General features: G+C 35.9%; 1 protein-coding gene across 5 annotated transcripts in view; it reads right to left on the bottom strand.

Moving 5' to 3' along the window:
* agpat5 (1-acylglycerol-3-phosphate O-acyltransferase 5 (lysophosphatidic acid acyltransferase, epsilon)) overlaps positions 1-23,119 on the bottom strand; it is a 146,271-nt gene that overhangs the window by 49,940 nt on the left and 73,212 nt on the right. For all 5 annotated transcript variants that reach the window (XR_010895256.1, XR_010895257.1, XR_010895258.1 and 2 more), the window contains exon 7: positions 13,052-13,175. Coding sequence is in view for 2 of the 5 variants with exons in the window: in XM_067387015.1 (XP_067243116.1) it covers positions 13,052-13,175 (124 nt within the window). In the remaining 3 variants the exon portion in view is untranslated. The remainder of the gene's footprint in view (positions 1-13,051; positions 13,176-23,119) is intronic.

Below are 23,119 nucleotides of genomic sequence, written 5' to 3'. Positions count from 1 at the left end.
AGGGAATACCTACCATGTCCCCCTAAAAGTGACTGGCCAGGGCTCCTTTTGGTCCCTGGACATATGCCCTTAAAGGAACCCCTTCCCAGTGAAAATGCTGGTATCAAGCCCTTGAGTGGCCTTTGACAAGTCCTTCCGTTACTTTATGAGGGCAGTTTTTCATTGAGGTGTGTAACTCAGGCAGTGGCTGTTGGATATACGGTCACTAACAGCCTAGTGTGTGACAAGAAAAAGGGGGAGTGGATCTGGCGTTTCAGTTGGAACTACCATTATTGTGCTTAATCACAGCTATTTTTTTAGCATGCACTCTGCTTAGCATGGCAGTGTGGGTATTTCATTCCCCAAAGTGTCTCAGGATGCAGTGCAATTTCCCTTTTGAAAGGGAACGTCTCTGGTTATGACTGCTCCCTGAGAACAGGGAACGAGACACTGCTTCTCGTAGCCATGCCTCCAGGCTGCCAGTTCAGTCCCTTCAGACAAAGAAGTGGATGACATGTTCTCTAAGCGCCCCTTATATACTTTCTGGTTGTACTAGCATGATGTCATAGGCCGTTGCCAGCCAATAGGATTACCGTGGTTTTACAGTTGCTTTAGATAACAGTCACGTGGAGGCAGAGTCTTGTTCCCTGTTCTCAGGGAACCAGGGTTACAGTCGTAACCGGAGACATTTTCTTTTTTTTTAGTTATTAAATATTCAACCCTTCTCGTGAACATTTTCAGTAACACTTTATTTTGGGTCTTTTAACTAGTTGCTTATTAGCATGCATATTACAAGAATATTGGCTGTTTATTAGTACATATTGAGCACATATTAATGCATTATTCTGCATGATCTTATTCTACATGCTTAATCCTACCCAATACCTAAATTTAACTTTCTTACCAACTATTAATAAGTAGTAAATTAGTTTATTTAAAGAAAAGTCATACACTGCATTCCAAATTATTATGCAAGAGACAAATCAGTAAGATTTCTATACAATAATCATTCAGATTTTAGTTTTTCTAAGAAAATGTTTGTTCGTTTATTTATCCATGTCTTTTTAGATAACTGGTATCAACCTCAGACAAAATAATTTGCCAGATCTATGGAAACCCTACTTAGAGGTTGTTCCACATTATTAAGCAACTCACAGTTCTCATGCAATATGAAGAGGAAGAAAGATCTTTCTGAAGATGAAAAGCATGAAATGGTGCAATGTTGTGCAAAAGGCATGAAAACAACTAATATTGTGTGAAACTGAATGGAGATTATCGAATTATCATAATCGTGAGTGATTTAGAGCACAGCAGAACTCAGTCAAATAAAGGCTTATTGAGGAAAGTTCCTGTCAAAAAAATGTATTGTATTAAAAGGGCAGCTATAAGAAAAGCCAGTGTTGAGCAGCAAACAGGTATTTGAAGCTTCTGGTGTCTCTGGAGTCTCAAGAAGCTCTCCATGCAGGCTGGCAGTTGTGCGTAAAGATGCATTTCAGCCACTCCAAACCAAACCTCACAAAGAGAAACATTTACAGTGGGTTTAGAAATACATGAAGACTCATTTTTAAATAGTTTTATTCACTGAATAATGCAGTACTACAATGGGTGGTCTAAATGGATGGATTCCTGGATGGTCTAAATGGATGGATTCCTGACTTTTGCAAGATATGTGGAGTTCATAACTGTCCATTTTCAGCTATGGTATAAAAAGGAGGATAGTGCATAGTACAATGCACTATTGTACAATGCACTATGCACTATCCCATGCTGCAAAAAACACCACAGCAATAAAACCGTTTGTATTTCTACACCCACTGTAAATGTTTCTCTTTGTTAGGTTTGGTTTGTGGGGTCTAAAATGCATTTTTACGCACAACTGCCAGCCTGCATGGTGAGGTTCTCAAGACTCCAGAGACACCAGCAGCTTCAAATACCGGCTTTTTTTTTATAGCTGCCCTTTTAATACAATACATTTTTTTGATAGGAACTTTCATTAATAAGCCTTTATCTGACCGAGTTCTGCTGTGCTCTAAATCACTCACAAATCTTATGATAATTCGATAATCGCCATTCAGTTTCACACATTAGTTGTTTTCATGCCTTTTGCACAACATTGCACCATTTCATGCTTTTCATCTTCAGAAAGATCTTTCTTCCTCCCCATATTGCATGAGAACCATAACTTGCTTAATAATGTGGAACAACCTCTAAGTAGGGTTTCCATAGATCTGGCAAATTATTTTGTCTGAGATTGATACCTGTTGTCTAAAAAGACATGGATAAACAAACAAACAAACATTTTCTTAGAAAAACTAAAATCTGAATGTTTATTGTACTGAAATCTTACTGATGTCAATTGCATAATAATTTGGAATGCAGTGTAGTTAATAGTGAATATATGTTCCCTATACTAAAGTGTTTTAGTATAGGGAACATATTTTAGCATTTTGATCCACATATTGATTTGTTAAAATGGTATAAAGGAAAACAAATTCAATGGAGGATTAAGATTCTAACAGAATGCAAACTTTCATGGACCCCTGAACTTGACAAATCAGAATAAGCAGTCTTAATGTGCCTTTTTCCATTTTGGATCAGACATTTTCTGCCATAAACAAGGAAGTGTTAAATATAACACTGTAGATTCATACAGTCTTACTGTCTAACAAAAAAAAAAAAAAAAAAATGAAAATGTTTTTGCCAATATTTTTCTATTGGCCCTTGGAATTGATATGGAACACTAAAGATGAATGAGCCATCAGCCAAGTCCAACTGAACCACCTGCTTCAAGTAGGTCTACCATTTTCAAGGATGTAGAAAATGACAGGAGATAATACAGTGTAATGCACTAACATACATTAATCATTAACATGATAATAATAAACATTTTTATTGGACAATTTTTCTGTTTCCAAGACATTTACATTGTCTATGGAATAATGCAGAATGAGCCTTCTTATTGCATGCCCAAATTTGTGTCTGCATTTCTTTGTTAGACTGATATGATACACAGTATAATGTGCTATTAACTCACAAAAGTCAGCCTTTTTACTTGCGTGCAGCAATTTTTTAATAAGAGCATTTTGATCATTTAGATTATTTTCCTGATAAACAACCAAAGCTCATTAGTTGATCATAAACCATTAAAATGTATCAAGTTAAAATTAAATTATATGAGAATAGATGGATGTTTGTGACCCATTAAAATACCATACAATGTTTTTTTCAGGGGTTAAGCTTTATATGCGCAAATAGCAGCATAAACAAAAGAACATCAGGATTCACATCATTGTCATCATGCACCTGTAGTGCTTCTGTGAACGGAGAAAAGCAATACAATTAAGTGGTAACTCATTACAATAAGGTTCATTAGTTAACAGTTTACATTAGTTAACATGAAAGAATGAACTGCACTTATATAGCATTTATTAATCTTTGTTAATGTTAATTTCAACATTTACTAATACATTATCAAAATCTTTTTAACATTAGCTAATGCATGTGAACTAGCATGAAGAAACAATGAACTGTATTTTCATTAACGTTATTTGAAGGTTAGTAAATACAGTAGCAAATGTATTGCTCATGGTTAGTTCATGTTAGTTAAGACATTAACTAATGTTTAACTAATGAACCTTATTGTAAAGTGTTACCAATTAAGTATAGGCTATATAAAAGGAATTAAATATGTGTTGTGTAGTCATATTTTATTAAAAAAATTAACAGATTAATAAAAGAAAAAACAAAACAAAACAAAGCTTTCATCAGAGACAACTGGGATTCACTGATAATCCCCTGTTATTGGTGAATGGGGCTGAACAGACTCCTGCATCGGCCTTCATCCTCCTGTATCTGGTGCCACAGTCGGCAGTACGTGCCCACCAATGAGTGCAAGTTGCCTTGTGTGCTTATATTATAATTACTAGGTAGTCCACAGTAACTGTACTAAATTTTGCAACCCTCTAAGGTGATTCTTTTGTTTATATGCAGCAGTATATTTGACTCATTAGACAAGCAAGTTGAGAGACTGTTTTAGTGCCGATAGCGGACACGCCACAAGCATTTACTTGCTATTTTTTATTTTTTTATAATCATTCAAATTTGGCTGGGTGGTTAACATTTTTCTGTGGTGTGACAAACTCAGAATATATTTTAAAATTGTTTTATGTTACATGCAAATATAGAAACATATTTGGATTGAGAGAGGTGAGCCCATCAGTTTCGCTTTAGCCTTAAAAAAAAAGAAAAAAAGAAGAAAAACTCGACTCGACTTATGTTGTTTATAATGAATGCCACTAATTTATGTTTCGTTTCAGTGTTTAATATTAATGTTATAGCTTCTTTTTCATTCTTGTTCTGTATACAAGTTTACTTTTATTCACCAGTATTAAATACATATAAATTAATGTAATTATTTGCAATTACAAGGTTAACAGGTGTTTTTGGTGTAAAATGATTTCTGCACTCAGATCTGTGCTCATTTCTACGTTAGATTGATAAATGAGGCCCATTGTTTTTTTGGACCATCATGGATTGATAGTCCCAGTTTCTTAAAAGGTCCCATGACATGCTACTTTTTGGATGCTTTTATATAGGCCAAAGTGGTCCCTAGTACTATATATGAAGTCTCTTTCCTGAAATTCAGCCTTGGTGCAGAATTTCAGCCACTATGAGCCAGTCCAACAATGAGCTTTCCTCAGGACGTGCCGTTTCTGGGTCTGTAGCTTTAAATGCTAATAAGGAGGAGAGAAGAGGGGCAAGGTGGAGGGTGGGTGTGGCCTTAACCAGCTTGTGGCCACGGAACCATGCGCTAATGTTGACAGTGGATGTATCGCAATGGCTCATAGACAATAAGTCGTTCGGGCACACTTTCTCTTTGTCGGGGTCTTCTTCGTGGATGTAACCATCTGTTTGCCTCTAAATGTCCAATAATTCACCACTTTTTTTCCGCAGCTAAAGAATCCAGCCAGAGCTGGCGCTGCATACTAAGTAGTCACGCTTCCCTTGGAGGGCGGGGACAATAACAAAAGAAACAAAAGCCAGCGTATCCAATTCCAGTAAGGAAATACAAACAGACAATGACGAGATAGAATCTCAGAAAAACAAGCCGATTTCAAACTTAAAATGTATGCTTTTAAATATACCAATACTGCTATCTCAAGCACGGAGAGGCTTCTTCGTGATCTCAACTAACAGATTCTGCAAAAAAACGAAAATCAAAAAAAAAAAAAAAAAAAAAAAAACGCTTTCTCATTTTGCGTGAATGTTGTGCTGCCGACTTGTGTCCCTGGTTTCCGTGACGGGTCACAAATTTTTGGATAGGTGCTGTTGTGGAAAATGTGTTACCATGCCAACATCATTTATTTGTTTAAATTTTTTATATTTCATAAATCTTAAAAGTTTACAATCTTTCTTATTACAATTACATCAAGCTCTTCAATCTGGAAATGTGGAAATCGCGTGTGCCATAACACCAACAGCAGAATGGTTATCCAAACAACACAGAAATGTACAACACTCGCATTACAGTGTGTGTATTCACACACATACTTGATGCTGTCTACCTTTACATTAGCGACAGTAACTGGACTGTATTGGCCCACACTGAGGAAACGGTCGTCTGTGAAATGTGTGGCGCAGACATACAAAACTATGGGAAGTTGTATCGGCGCATTACCAGAGAAAGTACAATTAACCCACTGTTTATTCATAGGCTCGGATGAAGGAACTAAAAAAAAATACTTTGGTGTTCATTTGTACATCCAAACACTGAGCAATTGCCATGCTTCGCTCGTATATATATATATATATATATATATATATATATATATATATATATATATATATATATATATATATATATATATATATATATATATATATATATAGAGTGCTCGAATCTTTCTGTAGTAGCTCATTTTCTCATGGGCGGGCAAAGCAGAGAAAGGGGAGGTAACCTTTCCCCGTATGACGACATATAGGGAAGATTCCAGATTGGGCCATCTGGGCTTTCATTTTCTCAATTTACCCAGGGCTTGGTTTACACCCATCGCCTTTTCTAGCCACTGGGGGACCATATGCAGGTGAGGGGAAGTCATATTAATTTAAAAAAAAAACTCAAAGTGAAATTTTCATGCCATGGGACCTTTAAGACATATATATGAAAAAGAAACATGCAACAGAAATGTTAATTACTTCGATGGATGGGATTCAGACAGTACAGAAGGTTGACTAATTAGAAGCAATGGGCATTTCAATGGTGCAATCTGTATATGTAGCTCTTAGCTGTAACTATTGCAAGCTAGTTTCAAAATAACCCCCCAAACACTTTTTGGCTGAAGAATTTTCAGGACCTTTCCAAGTTTTCCATGATGGTGGGAACCCTGCTGTGATTAGTGATTACCAACAGCACATAAAATAAATAAGTGTTCAGTTATGTAGCTGGTGTCTGTGATGGACTAGTATGGGATTAGATTCCCACCAATAGTATGCGGTCACGGATAAAAAAAAATAATAGGCGTGAATCAAAAATTGAAAAACACAAAAATATATAACAAACTTAAAAAAATTATGCAAAATTATCAGAATGGCAAAGAACGTGGTCACAGATCGAAATATATATATATAAATAAAATTAAAAAGCGCATATTAAAATATAAGCATGAATCAAACTAAACATTAAAAATTATATTGCACAAATCTTAAACTTGTGTCTGTGTTTTCCTTGTTTTTATTACTCTGTACTTTGTGATCACATTTTCTGCTCATATTTTACTCTTTTGTACGCTTGTTTTTCCTCTTTGCTCTTCTTTCCATGTTCTGTTCGTGCTTCCAAATGTTGCAGTTCGAGTTTCATGTAAATTAGGCCAGGCTTAAACGCTTAAGTGCTTAACCATTGGTCTACTAGTTCTAGATTGACAGCTCCACCTCTAGCCAATCAACTGAAGAGAGGGAGATGACATAATAGAAAAAGAACGATTGAGCACGTGTGAGCTGGCTGGCCCTGAGCCAAATCAGTCGCAGTAAGAATACTGTAATGTTTGCAGACTAAAAACATCATTACGAGAGGCAATGCGAAACAAAAAGAAATGTGAAATTAAACGTCATGTTTTAATGAAAAGTGGTGGAAATAACGGATGATGGGCACAGAATGCTAACAAAACTCTGAGACATTTACAATTACACTCCCACCACAGGTGTAGCTTGCAAACTCAAAATACAAAAAATGATTATGTGGCAAGACACTGTTATACTGTATATTTGCCTGCAACTCGACCTGTCACCGGTATATACGTGTACCTGGACAATCTTTTATTGTTATATTCACCATCCTAACGACAATCTGTCACAGTTGTGCCTGTCTGATGATCCATCACTGTTATATTAACCTTTAATGCACTGCAAAAACAATTACCACTATGCAGCGACCTCATGTCGTCACGCTTATGTGTGCCCGCCTCGTCTATACCCGTTATATTACTGTTAGATATTTTTTAGTATTCATACAATATATGCTTGCTTGTTGTCTCTTCAGTTCCTGTCTTTTGCACTGGAGAATATAATATATGAAACCTACCTTACTAATATATTTGCTTGTGAATTAAAGTTAAAGTAAGATATGCCATTGCAATTGTCTCGATCATTGTATATTGCTTGTAATTGTAAACTGCCTGCATATTTTGACATGTATTGATTTCCTGTACAGATTTATAGATTGTCTTCCACGTACAGTATGTTATTGACAAGGGTGTTAGTTTATGAATTTTATCACATTAACACCTAGATTATAAAATTATAAAGTTAAGCAATAGCCTATCACACCAGCAAGAGTGTTTTCCCCAATATTAGAGAGATTGCAAATGTTTATTGAGCTGTTGCATAAACCAATATAGCAATAAGTTAATTTTGAGCCACACAGCAGAACAGCGTTGCTCATCTCTGAGCAACACAGCAGTGTTTCGTTAATGAATTCCCGATTTGAACGAGACGTTTCATGAAAGACTCACTCATAAAGACAGTAACTTGCCGCCACCTTCTGGCCATTTAAATTCATATTTCTATAACATGGATGGGTGTGCAATTTAGCTCCAACCCTAATCAAACACACCTTAACTAGCTAATCAGTGTCTTCAGGATTATTAATACTATAGACGGGTGAGATTTTATTTTTATATTTTTTAATGGGGTTGGAGTTAAACTCTGCAGGACAGTGGCACTCCAGAACTGAAGTTGCCTACCCCTGGATCTACAATATTGTTTTTAAAGCTATATTTAAAACATTATTCTTATAGTATTGTGCAATTATGTAGTCAAGTAAATAAACAACAAGTGAGTGAATAAATCACTGCATATCAAATCCACCTGGTTTCTGTAACTATCTCCTCTGTAACATTATCATAGTTAGTGCAGAAATGATACATTCAGTCTTAGAATTAATTTACCAGGTTACCTATGATCATTTAACAACAACAGTTAAGAAGTATATTAGCTACAGTAGCATTAGCATACTAACATCATGAGTAATAATTTAACACCAAATACCATATATTATGAACAAAGATTAACATCCATATCAAGACTGCACATCAAAAAGAGTATCTCAAAAAGAGGAATTATTTGTCCATACTTCAGATAACTTTACAGCTTCAAAGTCCTTCTAAAGTTTCAAATTAAACTTATCTTCCCCTGTATAAGTGTGAGCATCAGTAGCCATGAGTTGCATTTAAGTGATGTCATCTCCCTCTCTTCGGTTGATTGGCTAAAGGAGGAACTGTCAATCTAGAACTTGTGGACCAATGGTGAGGCTTAACCCTTTTTGACCTGAAGGCTTTTTTAGATTTTTTTTTTTTCTGAGCGACATACACAAAATAAAGACTCATAACTCCAAAACTGTAGCAAGGAGAGACTAAAGGTAGGTATCATTTGATAGAACAACTTTTAAATAAAAAAAATATATATATAAATTACATTATTTTATGCTGAGAAACTGCTGATAAAAGACAAAAAATATATAATTTTTTAAAATAATTTTTTTTTTTCTGAATTTTTTTATTTGACGGAATAACTCAGGAAGGCAATAACATCAGAGAAATTCTTTTTTGGTGATACTCTCCTACATGTGAGATGCATCTTGTTCAAATTTTGTGGTGACAGAATGAAGTATAGTTGAATAAAGTGTTATTCATTTTTTTGCAGCCAGATGGCGCCCACGGGCAGTAAACTCCGGTTTAAGCCAAGTTCAGACTGCACGATTTTAGCCCCGATTTTGGCTCGCCGACAGGTTGAGAAATCGCAGACAAATGCCCGAAATCACAGGCAAATCGGTGCTCATTCACGCGAGTGACAATCACGCAGTGTGAATGAGCAAAGATGCGATCTAAGAGAATCGCAGACGAGTCGCCGACACCCGTGAGATATTTGGCATGCTAAATATCTGGACCTGTCGGCGATTCAAAATCCTGCTGTGTGAAAAGTGTTCTGACTGAAAACTACATCGGCGATGACTGACAGACAATGAGAGAGCAAGATACAGAGCAGCGGGGAGTTCAGGAAGGAGTTATAGACAACATCAGCAAGCATGGCTTCTTTCAGATAAACATTACAATTATATCAAACAGAAACAAAGCACAAACATTTGCTTGACCATCCGCAACAGCAGCACATTGAAAAGTTATTTATTTACCACCAACTCTCGTTGCAGAACACACAATCCACAGTCTCCCCAAACATTTCCTCCTCCATATTCTTCTTTTCTTTTTCTTGTTTTCGCTGCAAATCAGCGCACAGGCAACTCGTATTTCAAGCTTCTTGCGGGCTACCGTTTTTAATAATAATAATAATAATAATAATAATAATAATAAATATAGCTGCAAGCAGCAATTACGGGGCCAAGCACAAAAACGGCACAAGAAGCCAGCCAACATGGCCGTGAGCATCAGACCAACAGCAGCAGTGAGCAATTAGAAAAAAAAGTTATTAGCATTTTTGTCAAGTTTGTTATAACTTTTGAGCACGAGGTGGCGCTGGTCCGAAACTTCTCAGGCTGCTTCAGGGCATTGTCCTGATGACCCATACCAAATTAATGAATTTTGGTCAAACCCATCAGAAGTTATAAGCAAAAATAGCCATTTTTCATATCTCCACTCCAGTAGGTGGCGCTGCGCCGAAACACTGTATGATGCCTCAGGTCATGCTTGTGATACGTACCAAGTTTGGTCTGAATATGTCGAAGCATTGTAGAGATACAGCTTCAAGAGTAATTTTTGCATCATCTCTCAAATTCTTTGCTCCGGTATACGAAAACGGTTTGACTTATCGACTTGAAATCCATAACTTTTTGTCGGCATGGTCTGAAGATGACACGGTTCAATTTTGGTGAAAATTGGAGCAACGGTCTAGGAGGAGTTCGAAAAAGTAGGTTTTTGAAGAAAAACAATATGGCGGACAGGAAGTTTAGCTGACTATAGCAAATGTGATATCTATGTTCTCAGCATGACCCAAGGAATCTACTGAGACCAGTTTCATTACAATTGGTGAATACAGTAAAAGCATTTTTGTAAATTTTTTTATAACTTTTGACCACAAGGAGGCGCTGTGCCGAAACTTCTCAGGCTCCTTCAGGGCATTGTGCTGATGACCCATACCAAGTTTTGTAAAGATACGTTAATGCGTTCGTAAAATACAGCATTTTAGCACAAAATTCAAAATGGCCGACGGCCAAAATGGCCGAATTGGGAAAATTGGATATCATTCGACTCGGCATGATTCCCCGAATCCAACGAGACATTTATGATTTTTGGACCAACCCATCAGAAGTTATAAGCAAAAATACCCATTTTTCATATCTCCGCACCAGTAGGTGGCGTTGCGCCGAAACACTGCATGGTACCTCAGGTCATGCTTGTGATGACATGTACCAAGTTTGGTCTGAATACGATAAAGCGTTGCGGAGATACAGCCTTACTTCTGTTTTCGCAAGCACTACGTACAATTCGTTCGTTAGTTTTTCGAAAATGGTTTGAGGAATCAACTTGAATTCCATAACTTTTTGTCAGCATGGTCTGAAGATGATCTGATTCAATTTTCATGAAAATCGGAGTAACGGCCTAGGAGGAGTTCGAAAAAGTAAGTTTTTCAGAAAATTCAAAATGGCGGAAAAATTTTCATGACGGAAAATGACGTCATATGGTGCGTTCGATTCGTCTTGAGCCAAGGAATAAGAGGAAAAATTGTGTTTCTAGCCCTTATGGTTCAAAAGTTATTAACATAAACATAAGTGCAACTTTGGACAGCTGGTGGCGCTAGAGGGATTGAGTTAGAGACTCCAAATTTGCTATGGACAAAGGTCAGACTGTCCTCTGACTGTGTGCCAAATTTCACAACTTTCCCGCAAGCGGTTCTATGGGCTCACATAGACTTCAAGAGCGGAAGAAGAAGAAGAAGAAGAAGAAGAATAAAAAAAAAAAAAAAAAAAAAAAAGAACGCCAACAATAACAATAGGTGCCTCCGCACCTTCGGTGCTTGCTCCCTAAAAAAAAAAAAAAAAAAAAAAAAAAAAAGCCAACAATAACAATAGGTGCCTCCGCACCTTCGGTGCTTGGCCCCTAATAAAAAAAAAAATAAAAAAAAAAGAACGCCAACAATAACAATAGGTGCCTCCGCACCTTCGGTACTTGGCCCCTAACAACAACTCCGGTCTTGCATGCGTGATATCGCATTGTTTCCTTGTCACATCTCGCTTGTGTTTGGTTGTGAAACGTAGTTTGCATGCCAGACAGAGTTGTCGGCAATTTTTCCTATTGTAAAGTCATGCAGTGTGAAACCTTCTGTCGCCAATCCATCGTGCAGTTTGAACACAGCAGCGACTGAATGCTGGCCAAGATAGTCATAAAGTGTGAAAAGAACAGTGACCCGACTACTTTGAAAATCGTGCAGTCTGAACTCGGCTTTAGAGGCACTTCTCAGCACTCTTGAGGAGTTTTTCAAAATAGTTAGATGCATTAAAAAGCTGAGTTTCTAAGCTTTGAGATGATACCTATTTTGTGTTATTCCACGTTGGAAAACGATCATGGATGGTTCCGGGAACATTGGATACACACTGCATTCCGGAGAGATGAGAGACATGTTTAGCCAAGTATGTTTAATCATTCCGTGAGTAATATCTTGTGATCAACACAATATATTATGTTGATTTTGGTTCATTTTAATCGTGAGAATCTGCTTTAAATAATGATGTGCCATTTTCTATGATCTGTGCATTTTTCATGAAGTTATGAGCACATGAAATCTACATGTTTGTACATATCAGTTAGCGGTTGTGCTGTTTTTGTTGTAAACGCATATTACTCAGACTTAGAGGGTGAAAACAACACAAAAGCAGCAAGGAAACAAGGAAACAAGGAAAACAACTTTTAAGAACACAAACACAAGTTTGAGATATGTGCAATATCATTTTTAATGTGTTTAAAGTGTTGATTCATGCTTTTTTTAAATGCACTTAATTTTTCGGACCCACTTTATATTAAGTGGCCTTAACTACTATGTACTTACATTTAAATTAATCATTTGATACAATGCACTTATTGTGTACATACATGTTTTTACATTGTACTTATATTTTAAAAACACCTGCATGTAATTATTTCTGTAATTACATTTATAATTACACTGTTGACCCATCCCTTACACCTTACCCCTACCCTTAAACCAACCCATACCACCAAACCTGTCCCTAACCTTACCGTATCTACCTCAATAGCTGCAAATGTGTTTTGCAATTCAATATGAACCCAATAAATACATTGTACTTAATTGTTGATGTAAGTACATAGTAGTTAAGACCACTTAATATAAAGTGGGACCAATTTTTCAATTCACGCTTATTATCGCTTATATTTCGATCCGTGACCACGTTCTTTGCCATTCTGATAATTTTGCATTATTTTTTTAAGTTTGTTTTATATATTTTTACATGTGTTTTTAAATTTTTGATTCACGCTTATTTTTTGATCTGTGACCGCAAAACTAGGGGGAAATCTAACCCCATAGACTAGGGGCTATTTCGGTTACTCACTTGTCTTTGATTTCAAATCTTTCATGTAGCCACCTGCGGAAAAAGATGGGCTCTGCAGGAATTTCCCTTATGTCCACACGGCTGAAGTGGATGTGCACCCTGGGGCACTCCTTGCACAGGAACTCTATCACAAAGAGAAGTTGAATTAGAGAAATGAAAGGCAGTTCAATATCAAAAGACAACAATTAAAAACTGTTTATGAAAGCTGTTGTTTTAGTGCACAATAAATGACAAAATATGTCAGAATAAATGAAAAAAATTTAAATGGAAAAAACAAACAAAAACAAACAAACAAACAAACAAAAAACATTTGGTACAATCATCATGTGCTCTCATTTATTGTTTGAACAACAACCTATTGACAGTGGTTTTGTTTGTCAGCAAAGTATAACAAAAAAGTAAATGGACGGACTGACCAAACTGGATGTTTATGCTTGCAGACCCTCTAAAGACACAAATTGTAGGTTCAAACTAATTATTCACTTGATTAACAACAACAATCATCATAACTTCTTTCATTCCTACATGAAAATTTTATAGGAGAAATGTTTCAGTCAGGGTTCAAAATAGGCCAGAGCACGGAGTCGGCGCTATGCGTTATAAGTGATATCTTCCTGGCTTTACACAAAGAAGATGGTGTTGTTTTGGTGCCGCTTGATTTGACTGCAGCCTTTAACATGATCGACCATAACATCCTCATTTCCCGTCTTGAACATTCAGTAGGGTTAAAGGGTACAGTTTTGAAATAGTTTCAGTCCTATTTGAATGATAGATATTTTTCAGTCAATTATAATAATACAATCTCGGGTAAAAAACATCTTCCTTGGGGGGTTTCCGCAAGGCTCTATCCTTTCTCCTGTAGCGAAATTAACTCAAAGGGGAAGTATTAATAACTATTCATAACTCATTATGATTAATTATGAATATGTAAATATGTATTTTATGCTGAGAAACTGATGATAAGAGACAAAATATATAATTTTTTAAAATAAATTTTTCATTTTTTTTATTTGACAAGGAATAACTCAGAAAGGCAATAACATCAGAGAAATTCTTTTTTGGTGATGCTCTCCTACATGTGAGATGCATCTTGTTCAAATTTTGTGGTGACAGAATGAAGTATAGTTGAATAAAGTGTTATTCATTTTTTCACAGCCAGATGGCGCCCATGGGCAGTAAACTTAGGTTTAAGCCAAGTTCAGACTGCACAATTTTAGCCCCGATTTTGGCTCGCCGGCAGGTTTAGAAATTACAGACAAATGCCTTAAATCACAGGCAAATCGGTGCTCATTCACGCGAGTGACAATCACTCAGTGTGAATGAGCAAAGATGCGATCTGAGAGAATCGGCGATTCAAAATCCTGCTGTGTGAAAAGTGTTCTGACTGAAAACCACATCGGCGATGACTGACAGCCAATGAGAGAGCAAGATACAGAGCAGCGGGGAGTTCGGGGAGGAGTTATAGACCACAGATGAATAGTAGTAGTAGTAGTAGTAGTAGTAGTAGTAGTAATAATAATAATAATAAAAAAAAAAATAAAAAAAAAAAACTCTTGGTGGGGCGGGGTCTCACTGGCACCCCCCCAGCTTTTTGTGCCCTAGGCGACCACCTACTTTGCCTATGCCTAGAAACAGCACTGTCTGTGGACATCAAAAATTGGTTGGCAAAAAACTTTTTAATGTTGAATGAGGAAAAAAATAGGTTATTGTTTTTAGCCACCAAAAAACTCCACAAAAATTTTATTAGATTCGAGTCCCCTGGCATCCCCTTGTTCGAAAACAACAGTAAGAGATTTAGGCTTTTTAATCGATAACCTAAAAATTTTTAGTCAAAAACCAAACCATTTTCATCTAATGCAGATTTTGAAAGAGTAATCCATAACTTTATTGTATCATGGCTGGATTTCTGTAACTCTCTGTATTCTGGCATTACCGCCACATCTTTTTCTCAATTACAATCAGTACAAAATGCTGCGGCAAGGCTTTTAAGGAAGGTAAAGAAACATTAATCAATTACCTTTGTATTAGCTTCTCTAATTAGAGAAATTTGACATGCCCTGACATTTGTGCTTTTTTCAGTTGTTCATAAACATATTAATGGAAAAAGTGTCATTACACTGTATTCAGCACGAACTTGGCTACCATATTTTTTTTTTGAAGGAATAACGTTTATGCGTGGTTAATGAAAAAACTTGAAACTTGAGACTTCAGTCACTGAAATAAGGCCAAAAAATAATATTATATGTGTGTTCACAAGACTTTTGGGTATTGGAGATTGTAGACGAGTTTTTGCTTCAAAATGATGTAAAAATTATCCTGCCTACTCGTTTATATACAATATATTAATTTTAATTTTGTAAGACACTTTTTGTCAAGAAACACGCGTGGAGGCATGAATCTTCATGAATAATGCTGTGATTCACACCTGAGAAGACAAAAGATCTGCACAATAACCTGTAATGACCTGCATAATAATGAGCCAGAGATTTGACTTACATGATTTAAAACCTGACATTTAAACGTTTCTTTAGACATAAGTCTCATTTTTGTGTCATTAGTATTCACCAAGTTACATTTCATTTTCTGAGATCAGATTGGACTTTGTTCAGAGGGAGATGAGAGATTTAGTTTTTACTCTGAGTATACACAAATAAAAGAAGATATTCTATAGTTTCAATTGATATATTACTTATGTCTCTATGACAAAAAATGACGGAATATTTTAAGTCTGTTTTGCTGCAAAGTGAAAAAAATCCTGCAAAACGCGCCGGCGCGTTTCCCGACTCCAGAGTTAAGAACTTTTTGAAAGCGCATCTAATATTGGTAGTGTATAATGGTTAGATGTGATGTTTTATATGTTGCCGATGTCTGTCATTATTCTAGAATTTAAGTAAAGCATAATTACATTTAAATAGTGCTATATAAATAAACAAGACAAGATAAAATATAGCGTCAAGCAATCAATCAATCCAGTTTAAAGATATATTTTATGATCTGGTTTTTACAGAAAAGTCCATTTAGAATCTTCACTGAAAATTAGGGTTTAATGAAATATAACAAGTAGCGCAAGGGTGGAGTACACACGTCCTGATATTGCTGAGTTAGACGTGTTCCTGGGTCAACACATTTTGTTGATCCTGGAACAACATTCTAGTCTGAAAATTTTGTCTTAACCCTATTCCTACCCCTAAACCTAACCCTACCCATAAGTTATCCAAAAATCAGAGGGAAATTATAGATGAATAACACTGATGTAGAAGCACCAATTCATGATTTTAAGCCTAAACTTGACATAATCTGTAAACTTGTCCCTCAAATCTGATTGGTTGATTTGAATGTTGTTCCAGGATCAACAAAAATGTTGACCCAGGAACATGCTGAACTCAGCAATATCAGGTTATGCGTGGAGTAATGCAATGCAACGCAAGGCGCAGCGCAAGTGTGTTTACTAGTTTGCGTCCGGCGCCATTCGCGTTTTCCCGTTCAGCGCCACGTCCTTAACTTAGTAAATGCATTTGCGCCAGTTAGTGCACCCATGGCCGTGCTGGTCTAAAAAAGAGGTGTGTTCAGGCGCATTGCTATTTTAAGGAGCTGAAATAGACTGCGCCATAGACCAACTCAAACCTGGTCTAAAGTCTAAAGTCAATGTTGCAATATTTTTTTGTTAGAGCGCGTTGGTAGAAACTGCACCTCTGGGCGCGTCTACAGTGCGTGTTGACTTTGCTTATTACACACAGGGATGCGCATCACACAAACATGCCAAATATTAAAAACAAAAGGATTACAGTGTAAAAGAATATTATTGTGTAGGCTACATAAATATAAAAATGTAATGATGAATAGTCATTGTGTGTATTAGAATTAGGCTACCTATTTTTCAATTCAGCCTATTACTACTTATGATGAACGAAATTGGCTAATTAATTGAACAATCGTGCCAATACACACACATATATATTAACTGACTCATCGCGCAGAGATATTTGAAAGCCTGCATTTGCAAGCCCGCTTTCACTTTGCACACGAGCAGATCGGTTTCTTTGCTTGAAAAGCGTTCAGCTTTTCCGCCAACAAATTCCGCCATGTAAATAGCAGTCCGCCAGGGCTTAAAGGGAACAGGAGATGACACTTTGATTGGTTTATTGAACATTACGCCCATTACTCATTAAGAGAATAGGGACAACCCATTTAAAAAATGCGCCCCGGTGCACGGACCGTTTTTCCGTCGTTAAAATAGCAAAAGTGGATTTGGACACGCCCTGAGTGCACCTGCGCCGTGCACTTTACACTTTGCGTTTAGATAGTTAAAATAGGGCCCCAGATCTTTATTTACTTTTGCATTGCATAGATGAGATGACCAAACTTCATTCATGAGATGAGGTGGATTTATGAGGTTTGACTGACAGTTTGAGGAGTTACAAAGTTTTGGCACACGCTCTTTAACACTCTGAGGTCTCGCCGGCGATACCACCGCATTTTTTTTCTTACCAGTGTGGAAGAGACTCAAAATACTCCGTTATTGTAGCACATACAATTAAGAGTTATACACCATTTTAATCTGTGAAATATCTTCTTTTATTTGTGTACACTCAGAGTAAAAACAAAATGTTGTGCTTTTTGTAAAAAAGAAAACTAACATGATGCATGATCTCTCATCTCCTTCTGAAGGAAGTCCAATCTGATAGTTCTCAGAAAATGAACTGTAACTTAGTGAATACTAATCACAAAAAAATTTGACTTATGTCTGAAAAAACTTTGAAATGTCAGGTTTTAAATCATGTAAGTCAAATCGAAAACAAACATTCTCTGTTTATGTAATCTGTATGAAAAGAGAGCAATGTCAGAAATCCGTGATTCAGCTCATTATCCGCTACAGAAATACATTATATTTTAAAGAATATAATAGAATAACATTATTTTAAATTGTAATAATATTTTAAAGTATTTCTATTTTTTCTGTATGTTTGATATACACCATATGATGAGCTTGAGACATGATCACAGGTTTTTTTTTTTTTCACAGCCTACCTGACTGAAAGAGCTCATTATTAATGCAGCTCAGAGCTCTTTATGCGATTCTTTTGTCTTCTCAGGTGTAAATGACCCATTATTCTTGAGGATTCACGCCTCCACGCGTACTGTGTTTCTTGACCAAAGATGTTTTAGAAAATTTAAATCTCTCTATTGTTTTATATGAAGGAGTAGGAAGGATAATTTTTACATAATTTTGAAGCAAAAACTCTAGTCTATAACCTCCAATACCCAGAAGTCTTCTGAACACAGATTTAATATTTTTTTGGCCTTATTTCAGTGACTTAAGTTTTTTGTTTTTTCAATAACCACACATAAACGTTATTCCTTAAAAAATACAAACATGTACATACATGCTCCTCACATTTTATGGTATCCTATTTTGTGCTGACTGCAGTGTAATGACACTTGTCATTTATATGTTTATGAACAACTGAAAAAAGCACAAATATCAGGGCATGTCAAAACTTCTCCAGGCCCCAAATCAGCCTCAGACTCCAGAGGGTTAAAATCCTTTTCATTCGTTAAATATTTGTAAAACCCACATATAAGCGTAAATGGTGACCTATAGTTTTTTTTTTTTTTTTTTTAAATAACTAGTGCTTTATGTTTGACTGAACTGTACAATTGTGTATTTGTTGTTCAATAAATAGTTTATATAAATATGTCCATTAGTGCGTTATATGGATTGAGTGAAAGTTATATTAATACGCCATTAGATGGCGTCAACACTTTACAGGTGAACTTTTAAATTGAAAGGAACTTTTGCAAAGGAAGTTGTTTTAGCGCTGTGGTGTTATGGATGTTATGGAAAATTCCCATAGCTGTAAAAAGGACAAATACAAGATTGCTTTCCTCAGTGGACATTCAAACAGACTTTTATAATGGATATAATATTATGGACATCGACTTGAAGAATGAATGTAATACAATATATCAGACACATAAAAGCCTACTCTCTCATACGATCTCTCTCTCTCAATACTGTACAAAATACAATGAGTTTCAATGAAGCGACTCAACGTTCCTTTGTTACTAGTTCTAAAGAGACGTTTTAGAATTAGTAACGGAGGCTTGGTCCAACTGTCATCTTGAGATTTGAATCCATGGCGGAAGGAAGTAGTGCTGCACAAAAGAGGCTTTTAACTCCCTGAAGTTTTTTTTTTCCACATTGCAGCAAAACAGACTTAAAATACTAAATTTTTTGTCATAGAGACATAAGTAATATATCAATTGAAACTATAGAATATCTTTTATTTGTATACACTCAGAGTAAAAGCAAAATGTTGCGCTTTTTGAAAAATAAAACTAAAATGATGCATGATCTGTCCTCTCCCTCTGAACAAAGTTTAATCTGATAGTTCTCAGAAAATGAACTATAACTTAGTGAATACTAATCACAAAAAAAATTAATTATGTCTAAAAAAAAACTTTGAAATATCAGGTTTTAAATCGTGTAAGTCAAATCGAAAACAAAAATTCTGAAATGACTTGCATATTAATGAGGCACTTCAGTAAGGTAGGCTGTGAAAAAAACCTTCTGTGATGTCTCAAGCTCATTATGATATATGAAACATACAGAAAAATATTACAATATAAAGTAATGATTTTATATTATACTTTAAAATATAATGTATTTCTGTGATGCAAAGAGTCTGAATATAGGCTTTTAGTTTAAAAGCATGCACATTTGGAGAAATATTGGATTCTCATATGCTTGTGTCAATTTTCTATACAGAGGAGTTATATTAATTTAATATTCATTGTCATTACTATGAGCGCTGGTGTTTTTAATTCATCCTTGAAGTCGGAGGGCGCTATGTGCATTTTTAGTCCACAAATTCATCTAAAAGAAGAAGAGGCTATTCCATGAATGGAGTTTCCAATAGACCTTTTTCACAAGAATCGGAAATCACGTGACGCAGGGTAAAGTTAGTTCCGCTATGCGTCTACGGCTATTACATTGATATGCTCTTTTCTCAAATATCGCTTCTTACCTTTTCTGTTTTGTCTGTTTTCCAAATAGCTTTTGTATAATCTACAAATAAATTATTTTCTACTTGTTTGTAGCTTATACAGCCACTCAGACCGTTGATCGAATTTACCGGAAGATGGATTTATATCACCAGCTGTCATACAGCAAAGGCTATGCAGCTACGCATTCAGCAATTTCCCAGATCGTATTACGTACTACGAACATTTATATAATTTATTAATTAAAAAAATTAACTCCCAATATATACTTTAATGTGGGATATAAAGTCGTGAGATACATAATAATGTCGTGAGTTTAATAGCTACGTTTTAAAAAATATATAGCATGTCTCATATGGCATCACATCCCACATTCAAGCATATGTTATAATTAATACTGATCGATTAAAATGATTAAACTAAGACATAATTTCCAAAACCACACTGTACACAACTATCAGTCTTTGCATGTTGCAATAGCATAACAATGCTGCGCATAAAACACACTTTAAGATGATGATGACAGGAAAATGAGTGAGAGATGACTGAAGTGTTTATATCCAGAAATATCATGGTGCGAGCAGTCCTGCTTCACGAATCAGAGGATCAGGCTTGTGTGATAAGGGATCTACCAGTCGATCATTTCCCCAGCACGTCGCTAAAAACACTCTATACATCTCATTATGTGCATACTATCCACCCTAAATAGTACTGAATATTAATAATGTCACATAGTATGCACGTTTAGACACAGACACTGTCTTTACAGCACATGGAGCGCGATAATGCACAGCCGCACCAAACATACACGAAGAATATAACCAGTTTAACCGCCATCACTTCAAATTATTTATTAAATTTAGCTCTTAATGCGAGCTCTGTAGTCTCACCAATAATTCACCAAGGCCGTTCAAACATTTTCAAGACATTTAATTCGTAAAACGACTTTGATTCCCGAACTGGTTCTGATCGAGGCTATCTATCACTGTAACCGGAAAATCTTTTACACTGCGTGGCTCATTCCGGAAGCCAAAAACCCGGAAGTGTGAAAAAGGTCTATACATACTGCAGCAGGAGGGAGCTAAAGAAACAAAAACTCATCTAAAATTCATCCATAGAAGAAAAGTAAACAGGAACTAACTGCATGTCTTCTAGAGATCGCTAACCATGACTTTTACATCCAGATAAACACTTTTCAAGACAATAAATACACGATTGAGATGATGAATGCATGTATTACCTCTGAATTTGCGTCTGAATAGCGCTGGCTCCGTGGGCGTGGCCGCATTAGCAGATAATGAGCTGAATCACAGACTTCTGACATGGCTCACTTTTCATACAGATTACATAAACACATAAGGTTTGTTTTCGATTTGACGTGCACGATTTAAAACCTGACATTTCATCGTTTCTTTAGACATAAGTGTCATTTTTTTTGTCATTAGTATTCACTAAGTTACAGTTCATTTTCTGAGAACTATCAGATTGGACTTCGTTCAGAGGGAGAGGAGAGATCACGCATCATGTTAGTTTTCTTTATTTTACAAAAAGCACAACATTTTGTTTTTACTTTGAGTGTATATAAATAAAAGAAGATATTCTATAGTTTCAATTGATATATTACTTATGTCTCTATGACAAAAAATGACGGAGTATTTTAAGTCTGTTTTGCTGCAAAAACCTGCAAAACGCGCCGACACGTTTTCAGACCTCAGAGTGTTAAAGCCATGGTTAGCGAGCTCTGGAGGACATGCAGTTAGTTCCTGGTTCTTCTTCTTTAGAATACTTTGTGGACTAAATGTGCACAGAGCGCCCTCCGGCTGCAAGTATGAATTGAAAACACCATTCCTGAAATGTCCTCTTCTTTAGATTAATTTGTGGACTAAAGGTGTACAGAGTGCCCTCCGGCTGCAAGTATGAACTGAAAACACCAGTGCTCAAAGTGATCATGAATATAGAATAAATATAACTCCTCTGTATAGAAAATTTACATAAACATGAGAATCCATCAATATTTCTCCAAATGTGAATGCTTTTAAACTAAAAACCTATATTCAGACTGTTTGCATCACAGAAATGCATTATATTTTAAAGAATATAAGTAAGTAAATTTTATTTATATAGCACATTTAAAAACAGCAAAGCTGACCAAAGTGCTGAACAGAGTATAGAAAAAATAATAATATTAATAATGATAAAAATGAAATAAAATACAAAAATAATAAAATAAAATCAGAATAAAACAACATGGTGGACAATATACTAAAATAACAGAGAACTAAGACTAATTTAAAAACTCTTGGGAGAAAAGATACGTTTTCAGCCTCTTCTTAAAAATGAAAATAGAAGGTGCAAGGCGAATATCCAGTGGCAACTGATTCCATAAGCGAGGTGCAGCAATTGAAAAAGCTCTGTCACCCTTGGTTTTCAAACGTGATCGAGGGACATATAAGAGATACTGGTCTGCAGACCTTAAGGATCTACTAGATGAATGTGGAATAATAAGATCTTTTAAATAGGAGGGGGCTTGATCATTAAGAGCTTTAAAAACAAACAACAAAATTTTGAACTGAATCCTTAAGTGGACTGGAAGCCAATGGAGCGATGCCAAGATTGGAGTGACATGGTCAAATTTCTTTGCTCTGGTTAACATCCTTGCAGCTGCATTTTGAACCATCTGGAGGCGAGCAATGGATGACTGAGGAAGGCCCAAATACAATGAGTTGCAATAACCTAAACGCGATGTGATAAAATCATGAATGACCTTCTCCAAATCTTGAAAAGACAAGAATGATTTAAGTTTAGAAATAATCCGTAATTGATAAAAACTATTCTTAACAACTGAATTTATTTACTTGGTTAAGGATAATTCAGAGTCTAAGATGACACCAAGGTTCCTAACCTGAGAAGAAACTGAGGGGAAATGATTTCCAAGTTCGTTAATGAGTCCATTTCTCACTTTTGGGGGACCAAAAACAATGATTTCAGTTTTGTCTTCATTAATTTGGAGAAAGTTATTCTTTAACCATTTCTTGACCTCATCAAGACAAATCAGCAGCTTTC

This window comes from Chanodichthys erythropterus, chromosome 5, assembly GCF_024489055.1.
Source record: "Chanodichthys erythropterus isolate Z2021 chromosome 5, ASM2448905v1, whole genome shotgun sequence".
Lineage (NCBI taxonomy): Eukaryota > Metazoa > Chordata > Actinopteri > Cypriniformes > Xenocyprididae > Chanodichthys > Chanodichthys erythropterus.
Note: the sequence above shows the minus strand (reverse complement) of the source record. Positions and strands in the feature narration are given on the sequence as shown.